This window comes from Xyrauchen texanus, chromosome 15 (assembly GCF_025860055.1).
Source record: "Xyrauchen texanus isolate HMW12.3.18 chromosome 15, RBS_HiC_50CHRs, whole genome shotgun sequence".
Lineage (NCBI taxonomy): Eukaryota > Metazoa > Chordata > Actinopteri > Cypriniformes > Catostomidae > Xyrauchen > Xyrauchen texanus.
The window spans coordinates 21,174,345-21,195,346 of record NC_068290.1 but is presented as its reverse complement, the minus strand read 5'-3'; the positions used below and the strand labels follow the sequence as shown (position 1 = coordinate 21,195,346).

General features: G+C 36.2%; 1 protein-coding gene across 4 annotated transcripts in view; it reads right to left on the bottom strand.

Moving 5' to 3' along the window:
* The window catches only part of LOC127655620 (rho guanine nucleotide exchange factor 1-like), a 61,692-nt gene that overhangs the window by 26,248 nt on the left and 14,442 nt on the right, over positions 1-21,002 (bottom strand). For 3 of the 4 annotated variants that reach the window (XM_052143504.1, XM_052143507.1, XM_052143505.1), the window contains exons 2-7: positions 5,813-5,899; positions 5,256-5,369; positions 3,935-4,033; positions 1,417-1,459; positions 1,132-1,237; positions 493-633 (exon numbers count right to left, since the gene is read on the bottom strand). In XM_052143504.1, coding sequence (XP_051999464.1) covers positions 493-633; positions 1,132-1,237; positions 1,417-1,459; positions 3,935-4,033; positions 5,256-5,369; positions 5,813-5,863 — 554 coding nt within the window. In that variant the 5' untranslated portion in view covers positions 5,864-5,899. Of the gene's footprint in view, positions 1-492; positions 634-1,131; positions 1,238-1,416; positions 1,460-1,570; positions 1,592-3,934; positions 4,034-5,255; positions 5,370-5,812; positions 5,900-21,002 lie in introns of those variants that run through there. The other variant, XM_052143508.1, reaches the window with a different exon arrangement.

Below are 21,002 nucleotides of genomic sequence, written 5' to 3'. Positions count from 1 at the left end.
GTTGTATATATTACTTTTATGCTGCCTTTATGTATTTTTGAGCTTCAAAGTTGTTTAACCTGTTGACTTGCATTGTATGGACCTACAGAGTTGAGATATTCTTCTAAAAATCTTTGTTTGTGTTTAACAGAAGAAAGAAATTCATACACATCTGGGATGATATGAGGATGACTAAATGATGAGAGAATTTTCATTTTTGGGTGAACTACACCTTTAAGTACACCATAACTTCCAAACGCAACATGCGAGTAAGGAAACTGTGGGAAAGTCTGCTTTTTACATTTACCCTTCTTTAGCTCTGGTCATTTGGTTAGGATGCACCAAAAATGTTGGCCAATTAATCTTTTTGTCCAAAAATTCCTTTAAATGGCAGTTTCATCTAACTGAAATCTATTTAGGCATATTGCTAAAAAGTTAAGGAGCAACTATAAATTCTGTTGCTTGATAAAATGATCAGGAGATTTGAGAGCAACTAAGAATGACAGTGCTTACTTGGCCTCAAACATCTTTTCTAGCATGCTTTCAGCTACAGCCTTCTCCTTCATCTCCATGGGGATGCGGTCAGTGGGCCGATGCGATTCCACATCATGTAGTTCACGATCGTTAGGAGTCATTCCCATCATCCTCTTCTGTCTAGCAAGGGAAAGGAGGACAGGTACAGTATGTTACTCGAGCACCTCTACTCACTGACGTTTCAAGGGTGGGGTCTTAGATTCGTTTACAAGAATGTACACTCCAAACTAACTCAGACCCCTGTAATGTGAACCAATCTCAAAATATCTCGAGTCTGGGTACGGTTCACTTTTAGTCATCAGTACGGTTCACATTTCATGCATTATGAAGTCAAAGTGCTCCAGGTTTATATTATTTAACCTAATTTCTAATATTTTTGGCTGCTACTATACAAAACTACTGTAATGCAATGATAACAAGGTGCAGAAAGGAGGGTATGACAGCATTTCTCTATATAGGGAAGAAGGAACATGCTAAAAACTATTATCAATTAAGTATCTCTAACAAACTATTACAGTTTAAAGGAGCAAAACAATGTAGTATAGTATGAACAGGTTATGAGACTCAGTTATTGATAATTGATCTTTTGTGCTCCTCTTGCTGGCCAGTGACTCTCACCTGAAGTCGTCCAGCTGTCGCAGTACCTCTGGAACCTGCAAGAGCTGAATTTCAGAAGTGTAATTTCTTTGCTGTTCTTCACTGATCATCTCTGGACGCGAGCGGTCTGAAGGAAAACAGCGAGAGAGACAGACAGAGGGGAAAGTGGGGCTGGATTTAGCTATAGCAATAATATAATTTCACATTAAGAGTAGTGATGGGATTCATTTATATGTGAGTCTGTATCAGAGATGAAGTTAATAAAAACAAACTACAAGTGAACAGTGTGTGATGTGAAGGCCCTACCCATTTCAAAGGCTATATTGTTTGGCACTGAAACTCTGAGAACCTGGAACAGAAAAGAGAAAATTAAGAGTATTAAATGGGTTCTTTTCGAAACCAAACATTGATCAAAAGAACAGTTCACCCAAAAATGAAAATACGGTCATTATTTACTCACCCTCATTTTGTTCGAAACCCATACACTTTAATTTTGTTCATGGAACACAAAAGGAGCAATTCTGAATAATCAGCACTGCAGCTCTTCACCACAAAGACAGTTCATTGTGACCATGGCTGTCAAAAACTCAATAAAAGCAGTATAAAGGTAGTACATATGACAGTTGTATGACTTGTAAGGTTTTTCCTCATAGGCCAAGGTATCCCAATATGTATATAAAAAAAAAAGGTTGAAATTTTTTTTAAATATAAATGTTGAAATGAGAGTGAGTAGAATGCTTACATATAACCAGTTATGACTCCAAATAAAAGCCTAATCATTATTGGAATCAATATTGGCAACTTCAATGACAAGACAAGAAATGGTATCAGCTGTAAAAACCCTGATTGGAACATCCCTAATGGTCAATATGGACTCATGTTGTATAGAAAAGAGCTGCATGAAGATTTCTCAAAAAACAAATATTTTGTGTTTCTGGCGTGGGGACATGGTCATGTCTTGCTCCGCATCACTATAACAAGACACAGGTGTTATAGTTAATTACAAACCAGGTGACAAGCCTTATCGCTCTCTCTCTCTCTCCTGCAGCCGACACATGACCACGTCCCCACGCCACAGTGTTCCATGGATGAAAATAACAGCATATGGTTTGAAACAAAATGCTGGTAAGTAAATAATGATAAAATGTTCCTTTTGAGGTAATAAATAGAGAATATGTCTTACTATGCAATACAGTAAATCACCAACAGAGGTCACAACCACACAAATAACCAGAGAGCTACTCTCTTACTTCGTCTAGTTTTAAGCTTCAACTAACAGGTCTGCAGCCTTAATGCCATTGCCAATTCAGAGAAATGTGCAAACAGATAGAAACTGAAACATGATTTATTAATTTTTTAAAGAAAAACAGACTGTTTGACATAATCCAAAGAAGTCAGACAAATACTCAGAGAGGGACAGAGAATGAGGAAAAGTCTCAAAGAAGGATCAAGAACACAGAATAATGCTACATAGAATGGGACAGCCAGACAGACTGTGGAAAAGGGCATAGACAAAAACTTGATACAATAAAGTACTTCAGTTATTTCAGCGAGCTTCACGTGACAGGGAATCAGAGTGAGAGATTCGGGGAGGAGTCGTTTTGGTGGTCACCCCTCCGAGAGCAAGATCTCAGCAAAACAGTAGGCAAGTGTGACACCCTCGGCCAAAATCAAGTTGTCTGGAGTCTGCTAGTGTGATGCTGACTTTATAGCAAGCTGGTGCATACTAACTAAATCTATTAAAGATTGTTCGCGTAGAGCCCTTTTCCAAAAACATATGTGATTATTTTTGTTTGTTTAATTAGTCTACAAAAGGAATTAAATCTACTCAAATACTTTTAAGTTACCATTCAATCTGTTGTTCGATGGGTTGCTTCACTCGTACCATCTGCAACAAAAGCCATTCACACATCTTCTTAAAGTGAGATGCCTCTTATCATATTCTTTTTGTCAGTATTCTGCCCATTAACACACTGTATTACAACCATCTTTGCAGTAGTATCAGTGTCATCGAATTACAGTAACAGAGTGTAACCTGCGCATATAATGGTCACGTATAGCGCGTTAGTTTCATGAATGCAGAATGTAAACATTACAAATGACACATTATCTACTGGACATATATTACATTAAATAATCATTGAGTGGTTAAAACAGCATTTTTCACTGATCTTGTATGAATTCTACTTATAAAATAAGGGATGAATTTATTGAAAAACACATTTTAAATGTCACATTAGTTAAGTCTTGCATGTCCTGATATTTAAATGCTCCTCTAAATGTCTTCCACAGCGGTGTGGCCGGTGTCTGAATGGTCGCAAAAAGTATATTGTTTCATACCCGTTTCAACCTTCGGTGTAAGAATACTCTGGTCTTTAGAAGTCATTTCACAGGACTCAATAATGACAGGTTTTTTTCATTTTAGTGCAATTTATAATTTAATGACGACTTCTTGAATTTTGAAAGCAGTCCCAAATTAGATAGAAATATATTTACTATCTACATTTTTATACGTTTCTGTATTTTACACAGTTCATGATTTGAGCTTTCTTCACTCTGCATGAATGCAATGGAAAGGCCCACTATCATGTTTGAAAGACAACAAGCTGAAAGTTCAGAGTGATGGGCAGCAGATCACCCATGCGATGAATAAAATACAGCATCAACATTTAAACCTAAAGAGCATTCCTTTAGGGTTCTTACACAAAAAGTAGACAATACATAGAGGGAAGGAGTGAAAGGTGTGACAGAACAAAGAGGCAGACATGTAAAGTGATAAACTAATTTGACAACTGAGTGTCCAGAACTCTTATTGTTCACATACCGCTCCTTTATCCAGGAAAGTGTTGTAGAATTCCCCAAAGTGTTTCTTGGTGTCTTTGGCATTGAAGTTCTTGAAGAGGTTAGCATGAAGGTAGCATAGCTAAGATAGAGGAAATGAGAGAGATAGGGAGGGGGATTAAAGAAAGATAAGCATAATGACAGGAGATAATTTACAGATTTAGACACCAGAAATAGAGAGAAATCCAGCATGTTGATGGTATTGAAATTTAATGGGGCTTTTGGGATAGTGAGCTGTGCTATGGTAGTCTAGATGTGGGTTTGATTGACTGGGTGGAGAGGGAACTGAACATTTCAATATTTCAAATACTCTTGTACATGCTGACCAGTGAGCAAAGAGTATAAGGAGGGATGACAGGGACAAATGGAACATTCTTAAATTCATGAACACAACATAGTACCTTCAGGATGTTAAAAAAAACAGCTGGATGTGAAACGGGACATAAATTGTCTAACTCAATGGTATATTAAAGGGAAAGTTCACCCCACAATTAAAACTCTGACATAATTTACTCATGATCATTTTGTGGTGCAAAAGACTAGGATCCTGTCACACTCCAAAAGGATAAACAAAATGCCATAATATTTGTCCATATGACTTGTGTGCTATACTCCAAGCCTTCTAAAGCCATTTGATAGCTTGGTGTGAGGAACAGACCATTTACCAAGATATTAACTGAACATCCTCACATAATGCTATTGTGTGACTTCAGAACACTTTAAATAGAGCATGGAAGTTCTTTGGACACTTTTATGGTGTTTCGTTTGACCTTTCTGGAGCCTGACAATAAATCAGAATTCTGTCATTTGGAAAACAGAAGCTTGGACATTCTGTTCTCTGTGTTCCATGGAAAAAAACAACAAATAAAAACAAAAAGTTTTGAACAAAATGAGGGAGTGTAAATAATCACAGAATTTTCATTTCTGTGGTGAACTATTCCTTTAACACAGAGTGTTGTACCAAAGGTTACACTGAATGTCAACATAAATTAGGGTTGTGTGCACTGCAGTGAGAATGAGCAAAGAGATGGACTCATGTTTTAGAAGAATGTACCTGGGGTAGATCACATTGGCTGCATGCCAAATAAGGGGAGAGATACTCATGCTTTAATCACATGTAAAAGGGCTTTATCTGAATACGGGTACACATACATACATACATACATACATACATACATGGTTCCCTCCCACCCCTAAGCACACACAAAACAGATTCATAACTGAAACACAGAGCCTCACATACTAAAGTATGCAACCATGCATACTTGCAAAAATAAACAGGCACACATCCTGTAAGTTCTTACCACAGGAGCGCAGTCAAACTGTAACATGACATGGTGAATGAAGGCCAGCAAGTGGGTGGGCCTGGACTTCAACAGTTCAATACTGTTAAAATGACTATAGTGATCATCCACATTCTGAGAGGAAATAAAGTTATTAAATGAAAAGAGTTCCTTTCAAAGCAAAACAATAAATAAATGTTTTTGTCTTGTTTTTCATTAAAAAGATCTAAACATTCTCAAAACAAGATTCAAAAAAATTATTAAGATAATAAAACCAGTGGCAAATAGTGTTTTCAGGTTCTAAGTATAAACCTCACTAAATTTGGTAAGGGTTATGATTAAATTTAAATAAGAGCAATCAAATTGCCAATGGAGTCAGACAAAAAAAAAATGTCTTAAAGAAAATGTAACCTGTTGTAATGATGTTTAGATATGTTTTTACTGGAAAAAATATATTAAGATTTTTTATTTGTATTACATTTTTTGAGAGAGAGGTTTAAAAACAGTAAAGTTGTGTTTGTGTTGTGTTTGAATAAAATGAATAAAATGCTAATATGTCAGAAGAGGAGGTCACTCACTGGTTGCTCATCATTCTCAAAGTCTTCATCCTCTGCTCCAATTATATTCATGGCTGGATTTGTACACGGAGCACCTGACAGCCCACACTGCAGAGAGAGAGAGAGAGAGAGAGAGAGAGAGAGAGATGGAGAGTGTGTGAAGATAAAGAGATGAGGAACAAACTTGTAAAGGGAGGATGGGGTGAAAGAGGTTCAACAGCGGAGGACATTTTTTGTACGACAAATTTTTTTAGTATTAGTAGACTGAGCAACAAAATACCTAGTGAGTTTAAAATCTGAAATAGAGAAAACATAAGAACAGATCCTCCGTATAGCTAGACTACAAGGGACTTTGTGCAATGATAAACACACTGGAACCAAGGTGCACTGTTTCCACATATTGTTTTTAACGGACACTAAAGTGACTGCGCTATACTACTTCTAAGGCTCTATAATAAATTAAAGTAAGAAGATCAGCACTTATTGTGCAATGCGACAAGGCTCTATGAATATTAATGAAAATCAAGCGAGTAAATATTGCAAGATCAATTTTGAATCGCAATGCACTAAACATAAAGAATCACATTATTAACTTAATTGATATATTTGTTTCACCATGTCCCTGCTGCTTCCCATCCCAAGTGACCATATTTTTTTTAACTAGTTCTTAAGAAACACTCCTAGGAGAATATCATGGTGCAATATTCCATAAACCTGGCCACAGCTTCTAAATGTTACAGTGTTCTACTGTGAGAGCAGCTGAGAACAGGTTTCCTCTTTCACTGTTGTGCAACAATAATGACTCATTGGAAAGGGGCTAAAAATCCCATGTACAAGTTAACTCACACAAACAGTGAATTTTCCAGTAGACACGAGCAAGAAATTGTGACAAACACTACCAACACAAATTGGTTTGTTTGCATAAATGACTTAATCTCAGGTAAAATGTGCAAGCATAGAACATAATGAGATATGATGATATGACAGTAGGAGGTCATGCAACAAAACGTATGAGAGCACTTCAACTTTTGGCACAATGCACACTCCGTTGATCAATGATAATCTCAGAGAGGCAGGTCTAGTTGTGCTTTTGTGAAATCCAATTTGCTGTTTGCTCCCTTGTTTTGAAACTCACATGGCTATTTCCACACACTCAAATGAGAGCTTATTTATTTCATTGCATCAAATGCTTTCATACAGAGCATGCAAGATATACATTTTATCAGTTTGTGTGTTCACTGGGAATCAAACCCATGATCTTAGCACCATGCACTACCAATGATTGAAGAGCAAGTGAAATTTGGACAACTGGCCCTACAGAGCCAGCTGTTAAAAATCCTCAATAGTTTCCCCCATGGGCTGGTGAGAATTTGGAGTCGTCTAACTCATAAAACAAAAGTCAGCTGTGGCAGAATTGCTGCCCAACCCACTACAGCACATTCCTGAGTTTATTAAGCATCCAGAAACTTTTGTGTTGGTAGCTGTAATGCTTGAAAGTGTATTCCTTTGTGCATTTATATATTTATTGTCTTTCATTTGATACGATTTTGATACAATAACACAAACATAAACTGTTTCACTACCAGTTAAAGAATATGTATTTCATATATAAATGTTTCACCGGTCTGTGTTCAATGATACATGAGGCAGAGTCATCATCTGTCAAGGTCAAGGAGAATAAATTACTATATTTAGATGCCTTTAAGAAAACAGTTTATTCCGGCATTTTGACACATCATGTAAAGGAGAACGTCATTTTCCTTATAACGTTTAAAGGAATAATTCACCCAAAAATTTTAATTCTCTCATTATTCACTTAACCTGATGCCATGCCAATCGAAATGTTCGTGTAAGAAAATAAATAGATAATTAAAACATTATTCACTTTTAAAAAGCACTTCCTGCCAGCAGCCGACAAGAAGCATTGCGTATGCACGTCAGTGAGTTCATTTGAGAATTCAGAATCGGCACTTACTTACAATAGAAGAACAAGCGTCACACGAAAGTTCGGCCATTTCAAACAGCATCAGAACCCTGGATGGAAGTGCCCATTTAATGTTAAAAATGTTTAAGAACATGGCTTAATGTGGCCATGTAAACACATAAGCAATGGTCTTACAGGTTTTTGATAGGATTGAGCCATTTATCAGATAAACAAGTCAACACAGCAGAAAGAATTCAACATTTCTCAGAGTACAGTGGGAAAAGCACATCCACTACAATTGATACCCATTTATACACACCAATGTAAAATATTGACGGTCCTTCACATTCATGTAGATGCACTCTTACATTGGGGGTTTTATGTAAGTGGGAAACCCCACAATACAGGTTGTGATAAAAAGTTAACGAAACAAACACAGCAACAATTCTGGAATATCTGGAAATAAAGCGAAGCAGCGGACAATAAAATAGCCAAGACTTCCTCGGATGCCATGTTTGTTATTTACAAAAGCGTCACAGGGAAATTACATTTCTGTGGAGAAAGCTGGGCCGCATGTATACGGGATTGAAGAGAACACCGCTTATACAGTGTATGCAAACATGTACGCTGCTTTCTAACAATAAGCCACTTTCTGGTGTCCATGTAAATGTAGTCACTGAGCGAAACAAAAAGCAATAGAAAATTTAAGAATTCCGTTAATTAAAATACTACACATCTTCGTGTCAAAGGTTACATTTAACAAACAAATGTACCCATCAGTTTTCAATTTAAAGTAAATATTTTTGAATCTGGGCGATCAGAACAAATTAAAAGTTATTTATGTTCACATAAAATAAAGTACCCTAGTTGTTTTGGTATGGTTGAAACGTATTATTCCATCCCTGTTAACAAATCAGATTCAGCCCACTTATAAGCACTACACAATCAACAACGAATGGAAACAAACAAATATGACCAGCTTCAGATGCCTTTACCCAGTTATGGGCGTCTTCGAAATCCATGCTGTCATAGGTCAGGCCAGTGTTGGTTAAGCAAGCTCCTGCAAAGGGAACAGTGTCCTTTGTCAGACAAGCAAATACAAACCATTGGAGCACATACAAGCATATGTCCAGGGGCAACGCTAAGTAGTCCAGCTGATACAAGTTTACAGAGTGGAGAATGAGAACATCAGGATCAGCCAATAAATCAATAACAGATAGACAGATGTGGAAGAACTAGAGCCAGATTTAGTCTATCAATGAGTACCGTTTTGAATGAATAACAGTGGCTTCAGTTCTCAGCCATCAAATAATCCACTGTTCTGTGTATCTGTTGTGCTGCTTTCTTTGTTTAAAAAAAAAAAAAAGAAAAGAAAAGAGTAATGGATATGAGATCTTTACTGCTGGAGGGAATCAGAAAAAAAAGTTTTGTTCACTGCCGAGTATCATGCTGTTGTGTTAGTTTACACATTCTCCAATATAAAACAAAGACCTTTTATAATCTAAATCTAGGGTTTTTAGCAATGAGCATCTATAATGGCATTGAGTTAAACCCAACTACTGCACAGAGCTTTACAGTTAAGGTACACTCATTTGGGGGACAAAAAGAAAGCAGATAAGCTGGGGTCTTTTCATACCATACCAAGTATATTATCGTAAACTAAAACAAAAAAATGCATTTCCGTAAACTAAAAAAATTCATGGCTCTGAAACTAACTGAAATAAAATAAACATAATCTTGAATAAGATTTAGTTTTCATTTTTGTTTAATACCTGCCATTACCATAACATGAAGACGCCACTAGACAGCGATAATAGATGGCTTTAACCTCACTGCATTAGCAACAGAGCGGCAACAGAGAGGCAAAGTAGGTAGACTAGATATAAGTATTTTCACTCGTTCTGTTTTACCCTGTCAATCTGTGATTTGTTTAACATTTAACTTGGAACTGGTAAAGATTTTGGTTTGAAGTTCAGCAGGGCTCAACATAAACGCTTCTCCAGGACAAGTGGATTTTTGAAGGGGCAAGTAAAAGAGAAAAGTAGCCTGAATGCCAGTAACGAAAACATAATCTGCTATATTTGTGATATAGCCAAGGCCTTATTACAAAGTCCTTATTCTTATACTGATGTTAAAATTAATCCAGAGCATGTCATTTTATGATTCACTTATGATCTAATAATAGCTGCAGGCTTTCACAGACAGGCAGTTTTTTGTGCACTTACATGCATGTGTCCTCCTAGACTGCTTGTTATGCAGATACGCACCGTAATACATTTAAAAATTCTGCCAAAATGCCCGTCTTGGTGAGGTATTCATGTAAACTTAGAGAATGATGTCTAAAGGGAACGTAAACAGTGAGGAAAAAGCTGATTTGTATCAAAGCATCACACTTGTTAGTGTTAATGTAACTTAATAGGCTTGCTGTTGTCCGTGTGTTGTTGATTTCAAACAACCATAACAAGAAAACCACTCACTATTCTTGGCTGGATACATTTATTAGCTTTTTATTAATTTATTATACATTATACAGGGAAGACCAGAAGTAGTTTTATTTAGCATTTCATTCTGAATGTTTACTAGAACACTTGATACTGCTGTTAAAAACATTTCAAGATGTTAACAAAAGCAAATGTTTTCCTAATTTTTTATTCTATTACTTTTTATTTATTTATATTCATTGCTGTATTGTTATTTTATTACTGACTGGTTAGTATTCTTGTACAGTTATTTGAATAGTAAGAATCCTTACATAACAAAATAGTGTTGTTATTTGTTGTGATAAGCTGGTATCAAGAATTGTAAAATTTCACTGACAACTACAGAAATGTTGGTATTGTGACCATGTATACTGTATGGTAGATCTTGTTGCAATAACATGAAAAAGTAGATCTCATTCCACAGAAGTGGGAGCACACCTGCTGTAGATAATGGGAAGAACTACATGGAGATGGCGGTTTTTCTTTCTTTGACTACCGTATGTAACATAATATAACTACCATAACACAATAGCCCCCTCCCTTACACAACAGTTTACATTACATTCCCGGAGAACCGAGTTGATTGTAGAGCTGTACTATTAGCAGGGCCGTTTCAAAGCGTGTGGGGGTCCCAAGCGAAATCCTTCTTTGAGGCCAACTGCAATAATATTATTTAAAAATTGGGCATTGGGGAGTTCAGCAATACGACCTACATTATACCATTTTTTTCCCCATTCCCATTCTTCAGTATCCCTTCCCTTAATATAAATACTAAAAATACAAAAATAAAATGTACTGAAAAGCTAAAACTAACAAATAACTAACAAACAAAATGAAAACTAAACTAAATTGGAGTGAAAAATTTAAAATGAAATAGAAATAAAAACTAAATTAAAAATTCTAAACTATTATAACCTTGAACCATACTACCCTATACAGCTGTTGGCAATGGCCTTGTCCGCTGCACTGGAGCAGTACGATAGCACGGGCCTAAAATAACTACTAATGGAGCAGTGTTTGTGTTTGGAGTTTATCAGCTGCTTAAATCAGCCAAGATCTTCAAAGCTCTCTAAAGAGCTGCATCTACAGAGTAGGCAAGCATAAAGATAGAGAGACAAAGAGCGAGAGAGAGGGAGGGAGGAAGTGGGTGTAATTTCCTCAGGAAACGATCAGAGGCATTTTTTGTCAACCTGTCTGCAGAAGTCATGTTCAGAGTAACAGAGAGCATGAGACAAAGGAAAAAGAAACGGAGCGACAAACACATACATAAGTGTTTGAAACATAAGAGGAGAAAGATTTATGAAAAAAAAAAAAAAGAAAATGCATCACATCATCAGTAGAATAATACAAGAAAAGAATAATGGCAACACTTCACAATAAGTTTGCAGACATTATATTGATAGACAGATATATTGTCCAGGCCGATAAATCAAACACTATTTGACAATTTTGAGATTATCAGCAGATGAACATGTCCACTTATTCAATTAACAGAAGTGATAGTTCCCTTTCAAATTCCAAAATCTAACGAAAGCCTTTTCAACATAACTAAGAGTTGAAAAGATTCCAATAAAATGTTTTGTGATTTTTGAATAAATCTTGTATGAAATAAGTGTTTATTTTGTTTAAGCAACTTTATGTACATCACTTCCGCTAAACAAATGGATTTATAATACATTGGGATTAAATCAGCCACCCTCCACTGTAGGTATCAGTATCTAAGGCCATATCTAGGGCCCTATGATTTCCAATATGCGGAAATCATGGACAAAATCGCGGGATCCAGTCATTAAAGTACATTAACTACAAACCACATAATGTCACATAATTTTACATTTGTCATAAAAATGTATGTTTGAATGCACAATTGATCAAATAAAAATTCTAATATGCTTGTGTGTTAATTAGGTTTAACCGCAAAAGGCTGAGATTTATTAACATAAATATATAATATGCGCGCCTCTAAATGAATGTGTGAAGCCGGCCATTCACACACTGAAAACAAAGCATAATTGTGTACATGTAGTAGGTAACAGAGAGCATGGTGTTTATAAACTTTGAAGTGTGCAACACATACAGACTACACTACATAATTAATTAAACACACAGCCTTTTGCGGTTTAATTATAAAACTGGGCCATGTAGGAAACGTTTATTCTGAGGTGAGAAACTATCGTCAAACACACAGAAAATGAAAGGACTAAACTCAGTTTTCCACCAAAATAAAAGCTAGAAAAATGGGCTCATGAAATGAAAGATGTACTGTATAATAATAATATATACAGTATATATATATATATATATATATATATATATTAGTTGCATTGACATTTATTCATTTGGCAGATGCTTTTATCCAAAGCGACATACAAAAGAGTAACAATACATCATAAGGGTTTCATCTTAAGGAGACAGTAGTACCAAAATTGCAGCATTACAAAGTTTCCATTACATCAGAATAATAGTATCCAAGACAGACTAGAGTACAAATGAGTGCATGGTTAAGTGCTCATGGAAAATGTGTGTTTTCAGCTGTTTTTTTTTTAACACAGAGTGCGAGTCTGCTTCATGGATGGAGATGGGAAGGTCATTCCACCAATGAAATACAGTGAAGCTGAAAGTCCGGGAAAGTGTTTTGGTGCCTCTGTTGATTCAACAAGGCGCCGCTCATTAGCTGACCGGAAGCTTCTGGTGGGAACGTAGCTAGTTAATACAAGAACAATAGTACATTTATAAATTAACATTAACCAAGATTAATAAAAGCTATAAAAATTGGGGATGCACTCTCTATTACTGACCGATAACTGGTCAAATCGAAATATTATTATCGTGCCGATAGTGGAATTAGCACCAATATTTTCATCGATAATTTGTATTTGCTTGCAGCTGAGAATCTCTGACTGCCTGCAGCTTCTCTCCTTCAGGCAGGGACTTGGGCAGCCTCAAGCGACAGTGCACGTGTGCACACACAGCATGTCTGACAGTGAAAGCCAGGCTAGTGCTCCAAAACAAGCTCATCTTACTCTGTGAGGATAATTTCAACATCTGCACCTTATGTTGTTTTGGGGCTGGTTTTAATTGTGATCATCTGCTGTAAGTAATGACCTGCTATTTCCCATATTATGCTGATGTTTCATGAATCAACAAACGAAAACATGACAAAAACTTACTTGAGGGCAAAATTTTTTCCCTTATTACTCAATGAAAAATAAACAGAATTTGGAAAATAGTGTACGGTTAAAAACAACACCAAATACAACATAACGCAGTGCATAGATCTTGAAATAATCCTTACAGAGTGATGCGAGATGGCAAAAAGTTAAAGAGTTTTCTAATGTTATGGCTCATAACTATTCAATCTTTATAATGTTACCTATTCCCATTATGATTATGGTGATCACATTTCACAAGTTACACAATGGAACTGTAACAGATTAGCACTGTAATAAACATCTGGGTGTGTCCACACAAAAACCACCTCTGAACTCTCAGTCTGGCTTCTAGCATGTTACACCATGTATACAGAGATTGGGGTTTAAATTGTGCATTTTGTTGTTTAATGTTTGTTACATGCCATTAATTTATCACCTTATTTTGGTTTAATGCATTATTACATATGTTAGTATTTCCTTATTCTCTCTCTGTGAGCGATTCTTCAGGATTACCATAAATACTCATCTAAATGGGCACATACAAGGAGTACCGCAAATACCCATTTAAACGGACACATACAAGGATTAGCATAATTACTCGTATAAATGGACAAACACAAGCATTATCATAAATACTCATAAATGGCCATCATACAATTTATGCATGTGTACTTATTTCTCATTCAAATCAGCATCTGTAATATAATGTAGACACATTCCTAGTTCATGTTATGGCAAACATTAAATAGCAGCAGTTTAGAGTTTTAGTAAAGTAGCTTTTAATTAATTAGTTAGCGGTTAAAGGTTAAAGGATTACAAACTAAAACTTACATTTAAAGGTGCAATATGTAAGATTGGCAAATGTTTGAAATGGGTATTGCAGTCCAAATTCAAAATATTGGAGAGTTGACTGCCCCACCCCAGACTCTAAGCTCATGCGAGTTGCCAAAATGTTGACATGTAAATTAGCCAACTTAGCATCCATTTTGAAGGATTTCTGGGCTTTATATTGTTCCATCTTCCAAAGGCATTTCCAATATTTATCCTTGTTTTACGATGGATGGCAAGACTTTTCCGGTCGTGTGGAATCTGTTATCTCTGATCCAGTTAGTTTGCTGGCTTCCGTGGCTGCAGCAGTGTTGTTTGCCTGCAACCTTGTTCAAATATGGCAAACCGGTGGTGTCGAAATACTATTGGTGAGTGGGAAGTGGGCGGGATCACACAGGCCAAAACATAAACATAAATTCCAGCCCGGAATGGAAACTTCAAAAGTAGAATACACCGCTGTAGCATTGTTATTGGAGAAGCCAGCATTCCTAATTCTCTAATGACATATTGTGGTCAATTTATATTTACTACAGTATTTACTACAGTAAATATATTACATAGAGCACCTTTAAAATGAAAATGAGCTGTGTATATTGGCCCAGAAATCACAAATCGGTGCATCACTTGAAAATAATAATTGTACTGAATGAGTAAAAAATTATAATGGAGAGGAGAGAGAGGGAGCTAGACACAGACAGAAAAAAAAAAAACTGAGATGGGTGGAAAACATTGTAAGAAATTATTAAAAACTCTAGGGAAAAAAATGGCATATTAAAGGAACAGTAAATGGTTGAACATTAGGAAATGCTACAGAAACTTGTAGAGCCATAACTTCTGGACATCAAAAGTATAATTGAGACAGGCCAATAAAATTCATGAAGTTTCAGTACGACTCAGAGGAAGAAGACAGGCTTTTATGACAATTACATGCTAAAACGCAATCTTGATAAATGGAAACCTAATAGACATTTTAATACACCTACAGCTTTTAATAAATCATCATAACAGCTGTCAAGATCTATCAGCAAGCATTAAAGACAGGCTTTCTTAAAAGAAGACAGAGATCTGCTCTGTGGGTAAAGACAATGTGTGTCTAATGGCCCACAAAGTCTTGAGAGCTCAATTTGACTGAAAATGACGACGTGGATACACCAGGGTGTTAAAGGCAGGGTTAATGAAGTCTAACGCTATCTCTTCAAAAGTATGTAATGACTGCACACTGTCTCTGTTTCTCTCTGGACTGTGAGGTATTTCAATACCGCAAAAGATTAGAGATCTCTTAGCTTCTCTGAGCCATTCGCACTAACAAGAGTAAAGGAAGGGTGGCGTACAGGCATGTGGCCTCACAGACCGTGTGAGCATGGAGGAGAACACACAGCTTGAGAGAATGTTTAAAGTAAGGGACTGTAAGGATCCTTTCCTACTCAGGAAAGAAAACTGTGCTCCAGCGATTTAATAAGGTCTTTGAATGTCACTGGTGTTCCAGTGTAGCTGTGTCATTCACCGCAAGAGCAGAAGAGCAAATTATGCAACTCAAGCTATTTTTACACACTGTATAAATAATATTATGAGATAAAATCTAGTTGGGGGGGCATTTGTCCTGCTGTGTGCTTTCATCTCCTTCTGTTTTCTATAGCTTTCCATCATTTCTAATAGACATAAACACTGTCAGCCTGAAATATCATTTAGGATCACACTCCGATCATACTTAAAATGTAACGCCATCTCACATTTTATGTTTCTCAAAATTTAAATCCCTAGAGGCTTTGTACAATATTCTGTTATATAACAGACCATATTTTAAGGTATATCCATCACCAATGAATTTTAAAGCCATCTGTAATATTTGAGGCATCCATAGTATTAGATGCAACTGAATCAGAATGATGAAATTTGTTCCCTGGCAAATATTTTCCCTTAGAGATGGAAAGCAAAAAAAATAAAACATGTGAGGTTGGCAAGCTTGTGAATTTTCCAATTGCATCCCTACCTCCTCTAACCTCAGTCCTCATCTTCTTTTCATTTTCTTTTTTCCTCCATTTCATAAGAATACAGGAGGTTATGTGTTCATGCCTTAAGCTCACATATCTATAAAACACCAAGACCAAACGAAGCTTAATTTCCTCATTGAATTAGATTTAGTACCAGGAACCAATAGTACCAGAAACATATTTGCAAACCTCTGCCAAAGATAACAATATCATATGAAACGACTGTTAAGAGGTCAAAATCTTTGCATTACTATTAGTAATGAACAGTTCACCCAAAAATTAAAATTCTGTCACAATTTTCTCATTCTCATGTTGAGGATGTTTTAGGCAAATATTACAGGACATCTTTTCAATACAATGGCAGTAGACAGTGCATATTTTGCAATATAGGATTAGGAACAACCTGAAGTTTAAAGGGTCATGAAATCCCAAAACATATTTTGCACAGCCCTGAAAACAATGATAGCGCTCATTAGGTGTATTGTGTAAGAGGAAAGTGGTTATTTTTGTTTTGTTTTACTGAGACATTTCATTCCTCCGGTTTAAAACAGAAATTGAGGTATATGCGTGAATGGACAATCCATAACCGGACCGGTGCTATAATTTCTTGGCTGCAGACTAGGGCTGCAACTAACGATTATTTTGATAATCGACTAATCTAACAATGATTAGAATGATTATTTCAAAGATTAATCATTAGCTTTTAACCAACTATTCATCTTGTGCCTCAACTTAAAAGGTTGTATAAAACGTGAATACAACAGTAAAGAGCACAAAACCATCTTTTAAAAATACCTCTAAAAGAACTTCACTGAATTTCAAGGGGAAAAAAAAATCAATAAAATCAACACAAGTCAAACATGCTAGTCACAGTTTACGTGCAACAGACTTCAAGATTTTCAATGAATAATGACATACATTTCAGGTTGTTTTTCACCAATCAGATGCCTTCAGAAGACTTTGAATATGTCTGACCAGGGCAGCACCACTACATGGATTGGTAGAAGTCATAGCAGACTGCAGTCTCACTCTAAACGTTTCCAAATGTGGGCTCTGAGTCCAATCAGCCTGCTTCAAACACAGAGCCCTTTGACTGGACACAAATCTGGCCTGTCCGGCTGCCCAACAGACCAGCTCCACCACTGACATGCCAACTTTGGAGTCAGTGTGTGTGTGTGTGTGTGTGTGTGTGTGTGTGTGTGTGTGTGTGTGTGTGAGAGTTAATGTCGGAGTATATTTTTGTGTTCATGTTCTCATGTTGGACATCTCTGAATAGAGTACAGTTTTTCAGGAACTTTACATCATGTCCCGTTTGTATCCAGTGACTGAGCACTGGAGGGGCAGGGAATGCCAGGAAGCTCCTGCACTGTGATCTAGAGCCAGGAATAAACCCACCCTCCTTACTGAGCCAACCACACAAAGCCTTCAGTCTATCCACCTAAAACACAACCCAAAAACAAAATTCACTGCTTTCAGTTTTCAGGTTATCCTGTCACTGAATTGCAATGCTAAATCTTTAACCATCTTAAGTCAAGTCTGAGAGACAACTATGTCTCTTACACCTGAACATGTGTCAATGTCAACAGGAAAATGCTAGACAACAAAATTTTTATGTACCACATCAAGTTTTTTTTTTCTTTTTTTTTTTAATACATCTGGTCAAAACAAGACATCTCAATTGAGACAGGTGATCACTCAGCACCCCGTAGCTCAACTTGAGATCTGAACACTAGCATCACCACATCAAATCATTTTCCTGCCCTCCACCAGCCTCGCCTGCTTTCCCTCCACGCTCTTGTCACCACATCCATCATTCTGTCAGTTCATCACTCCACCCTGGGCAATCTGACTCAACCTGACTGCAACCCGCTTCTCTTCACCAGTCCCTGCCTGCATCACATCTCACTGCCAGACATCTGAAGAAGGATCCTGGAACACCACATGAAGAATCATTTTCTGGCATATGCCCATTCATCAAACAAACAAGGACGGTCATTAATAATTCTACCTATTTATTATGTCTTTGCAACGTATCCAATCCTAGATCCAAAGCATCTAAAAATAAAGTGAAAAGTGTGTGTTAAGAGTGAGTGCATTTACACTCCTATTTTCTTAAGAAACTGCAGTGTCCTTTTGTCCTTCAGCTACATTCTTTATTAGTGTACATTATTTATTAGGTTATTTAGTAGTGTAGTGGGTAAAATAAAAAATAAAAAAAGTAAAAAAGAAAATGTACAAACATTGACCAAAGACTCAATTTATGTTTATTTCAATCACTTTTAGCATTTTATAATAGCTCTAAATTATTAATTTACAATACTTTCTGATTAATTATGCTTGTAGAAAATCGACAGTGTGCATTATAGATTTACAATTTTAGTACATGCCTATTACATGAATGAATCTCTATTGCCTTTTCCAGCAGTCAAAATGGGCCCACTTTGCAACAAATCCATTCCTTACCACTTATGTCAAACAATTTGTTGCAGTATTACAGGGGTTTATGAGGGTGCTAAACAAGTTATTTCTGCCATCTAATGTTTTAGGAGACAATTATATCCCATAGGTCTTTTACCATCTGGGGGCTTTTATCCCCATTGTACCCCATCCTCTAAAATCATGTCAGTAAACTTATTTACTAACATATTACCTGTTCAAAACTGTAAAAAAAAAAATAAGCAAATACTCTCTCTATATGTATTATGTATGTATGTGTGGACATGTGTATGAGTGCACTAACACCATTTGAAAGAAAAATATGTAATTTGTGGGAAAGATGCAATACCCAGTGAAGCAGGTAGGGAAGCTAGAGAACAGTATGGGGCGAGGGGCTAAAATTGAGAATGTGTTTAATATTTTTAAGTCAAAGTTTATTCATGGATGTTCAAAAAGCTATTTAAAGTTGTAAAACATTAGGAAAGTCAGAAGATAAGGTCACAACTGGGTCTTCCAATACAGGTCAATGGATGGAACAGTTTGTTTTCAATAGTTTTTTCCCTTTAACAATTATCCTCTTAAGATCCTTGCCATTTTTGGGGATTTCCGCCTGGATTTGGCCTACCCAAATTAAAAAGCTTCCCATTCCCACATACTTTGGCCTAAATACACAGTTTTGGTGTCATTTTACAGGAAACCCTTTGAAGTTGCATAAAACACTGCTAAAAATTAAAAAATATTAAATATATGTTGTCTGAACAGTAATAACCCTCCTAAAAAAAGAGGCGCTTTTTGATTATTTTTATATAAATTAATTTTTGAAAGTATAACTCAAGCCCTGTAAACCCTAGCAGCAAGCAGACAGTTTTGGCTGTTTCCACTAGATGTCAGCAAATACCTGAAAAAGGAATTTTGTCTGTATCATGTTTTATTTAATATCTATTTCAATTTATTTGAAGGGAGGAATATTACCTTTTTTTGGTGTACTTTCCGCCTACCCAAATCTAAAGTCTCCCCATACCCATATACAGTGCTATAAATGCAAAATCCCAGAGTTATTTTACAGAAAACCCTTTGTCATTACATAAAACACTGTTGAAAGTGGTAAATATGCGCTCTGGTGTCTGGTGAGACGCGTCTGTGTGTTTTGGGCACGTAACCTACCCAGTGATCACTTCACAGTCTGGATGCAATATCACAGCCCCTGATTGGTCTATTTGATCTTGAGAGACATTGCCGGAAAGCAGAGGGTCTAAGCTTTACGGCAATATATGCTTTATCCGGATCGGATGTTTACATATTTTCCTGGATTGTTGAATATCATATAACATTACTTTGTGGTGTTTCTGCACTCGTGTGACATATCGAGGGATTACTTGGGCACACAACCACAGAAAACACTGAAAAACGGCTCATTCTGCAGAGAATAACCTAAGGTAAAAGATTATGTAGCATTTGTGGCTAACTGTGCTGTCTAGTGCGAGTAGCACGGCAAATATTTAATAATTTCACTTGTATGATTGTATACTTCATGATTCATTCGAAGTGTATTAGATATGTGATTATACCTCAATAAAAAGACTTATTGGAACTTCTTACTGGCAATGAGAGCTTTCATTTAATACATGGTTTGTACATGTGCGTCATATTTGAGCGATATGAGACATATGTATTCAAAAACGCACATAATTATGACACGACTTTTGATGGGTGGAACTATGTAATTTATTGTAAATAAGTTACTTAGTGTAAAACAAATGCCAAAGTGATGCATATCTCAAGAAAGTAGACATTCTAAGCTTTCAAATGGTACCAGATATGAGCTCATAACTCCTCCGCATACATTTAAAATTGGAAGTACATTATTACTGACGTAATTTTAAATCCCGGAACCGGGATCGTGGATTTTAAGATGTTAAACAAAAAATATATTTTCTTTTTATTTTGTTTGTTTTGATGGTCTTGACAAAGTCAAGTGTTGCCTAGCAACACTTGGTTCCAGTACCAAAAACTATGCAGAATTTATAATGTATTCTTTACCTATATCTTGGGCCAAAAATTACCCCAAGACAACATGAGGGTTAAATTAATATTCTGGGTACTTAAAGGTTCACTCATTAATTTTGTTTCCTCATTTAAACACTTTTACATCTATATTTACTTCTATAGTTCAGTGACTTTGGTTAATGCCGCTTAAACAAAACTCATCTGTGAGACCCTCGCCGAATTGTTGCTATTCTTAAAGAGACAGTTCTGTTTGAAGATGTGTTCAACAAATGAAAGTTAATACTTGTAAATAGTGCAAAATATGCATGTAATCAATAAACATATATTACACTGATGCAAACACCACAATAAACACAATAGTGATTCTGTGTTAATGATCAAGTGTTAAAGAAC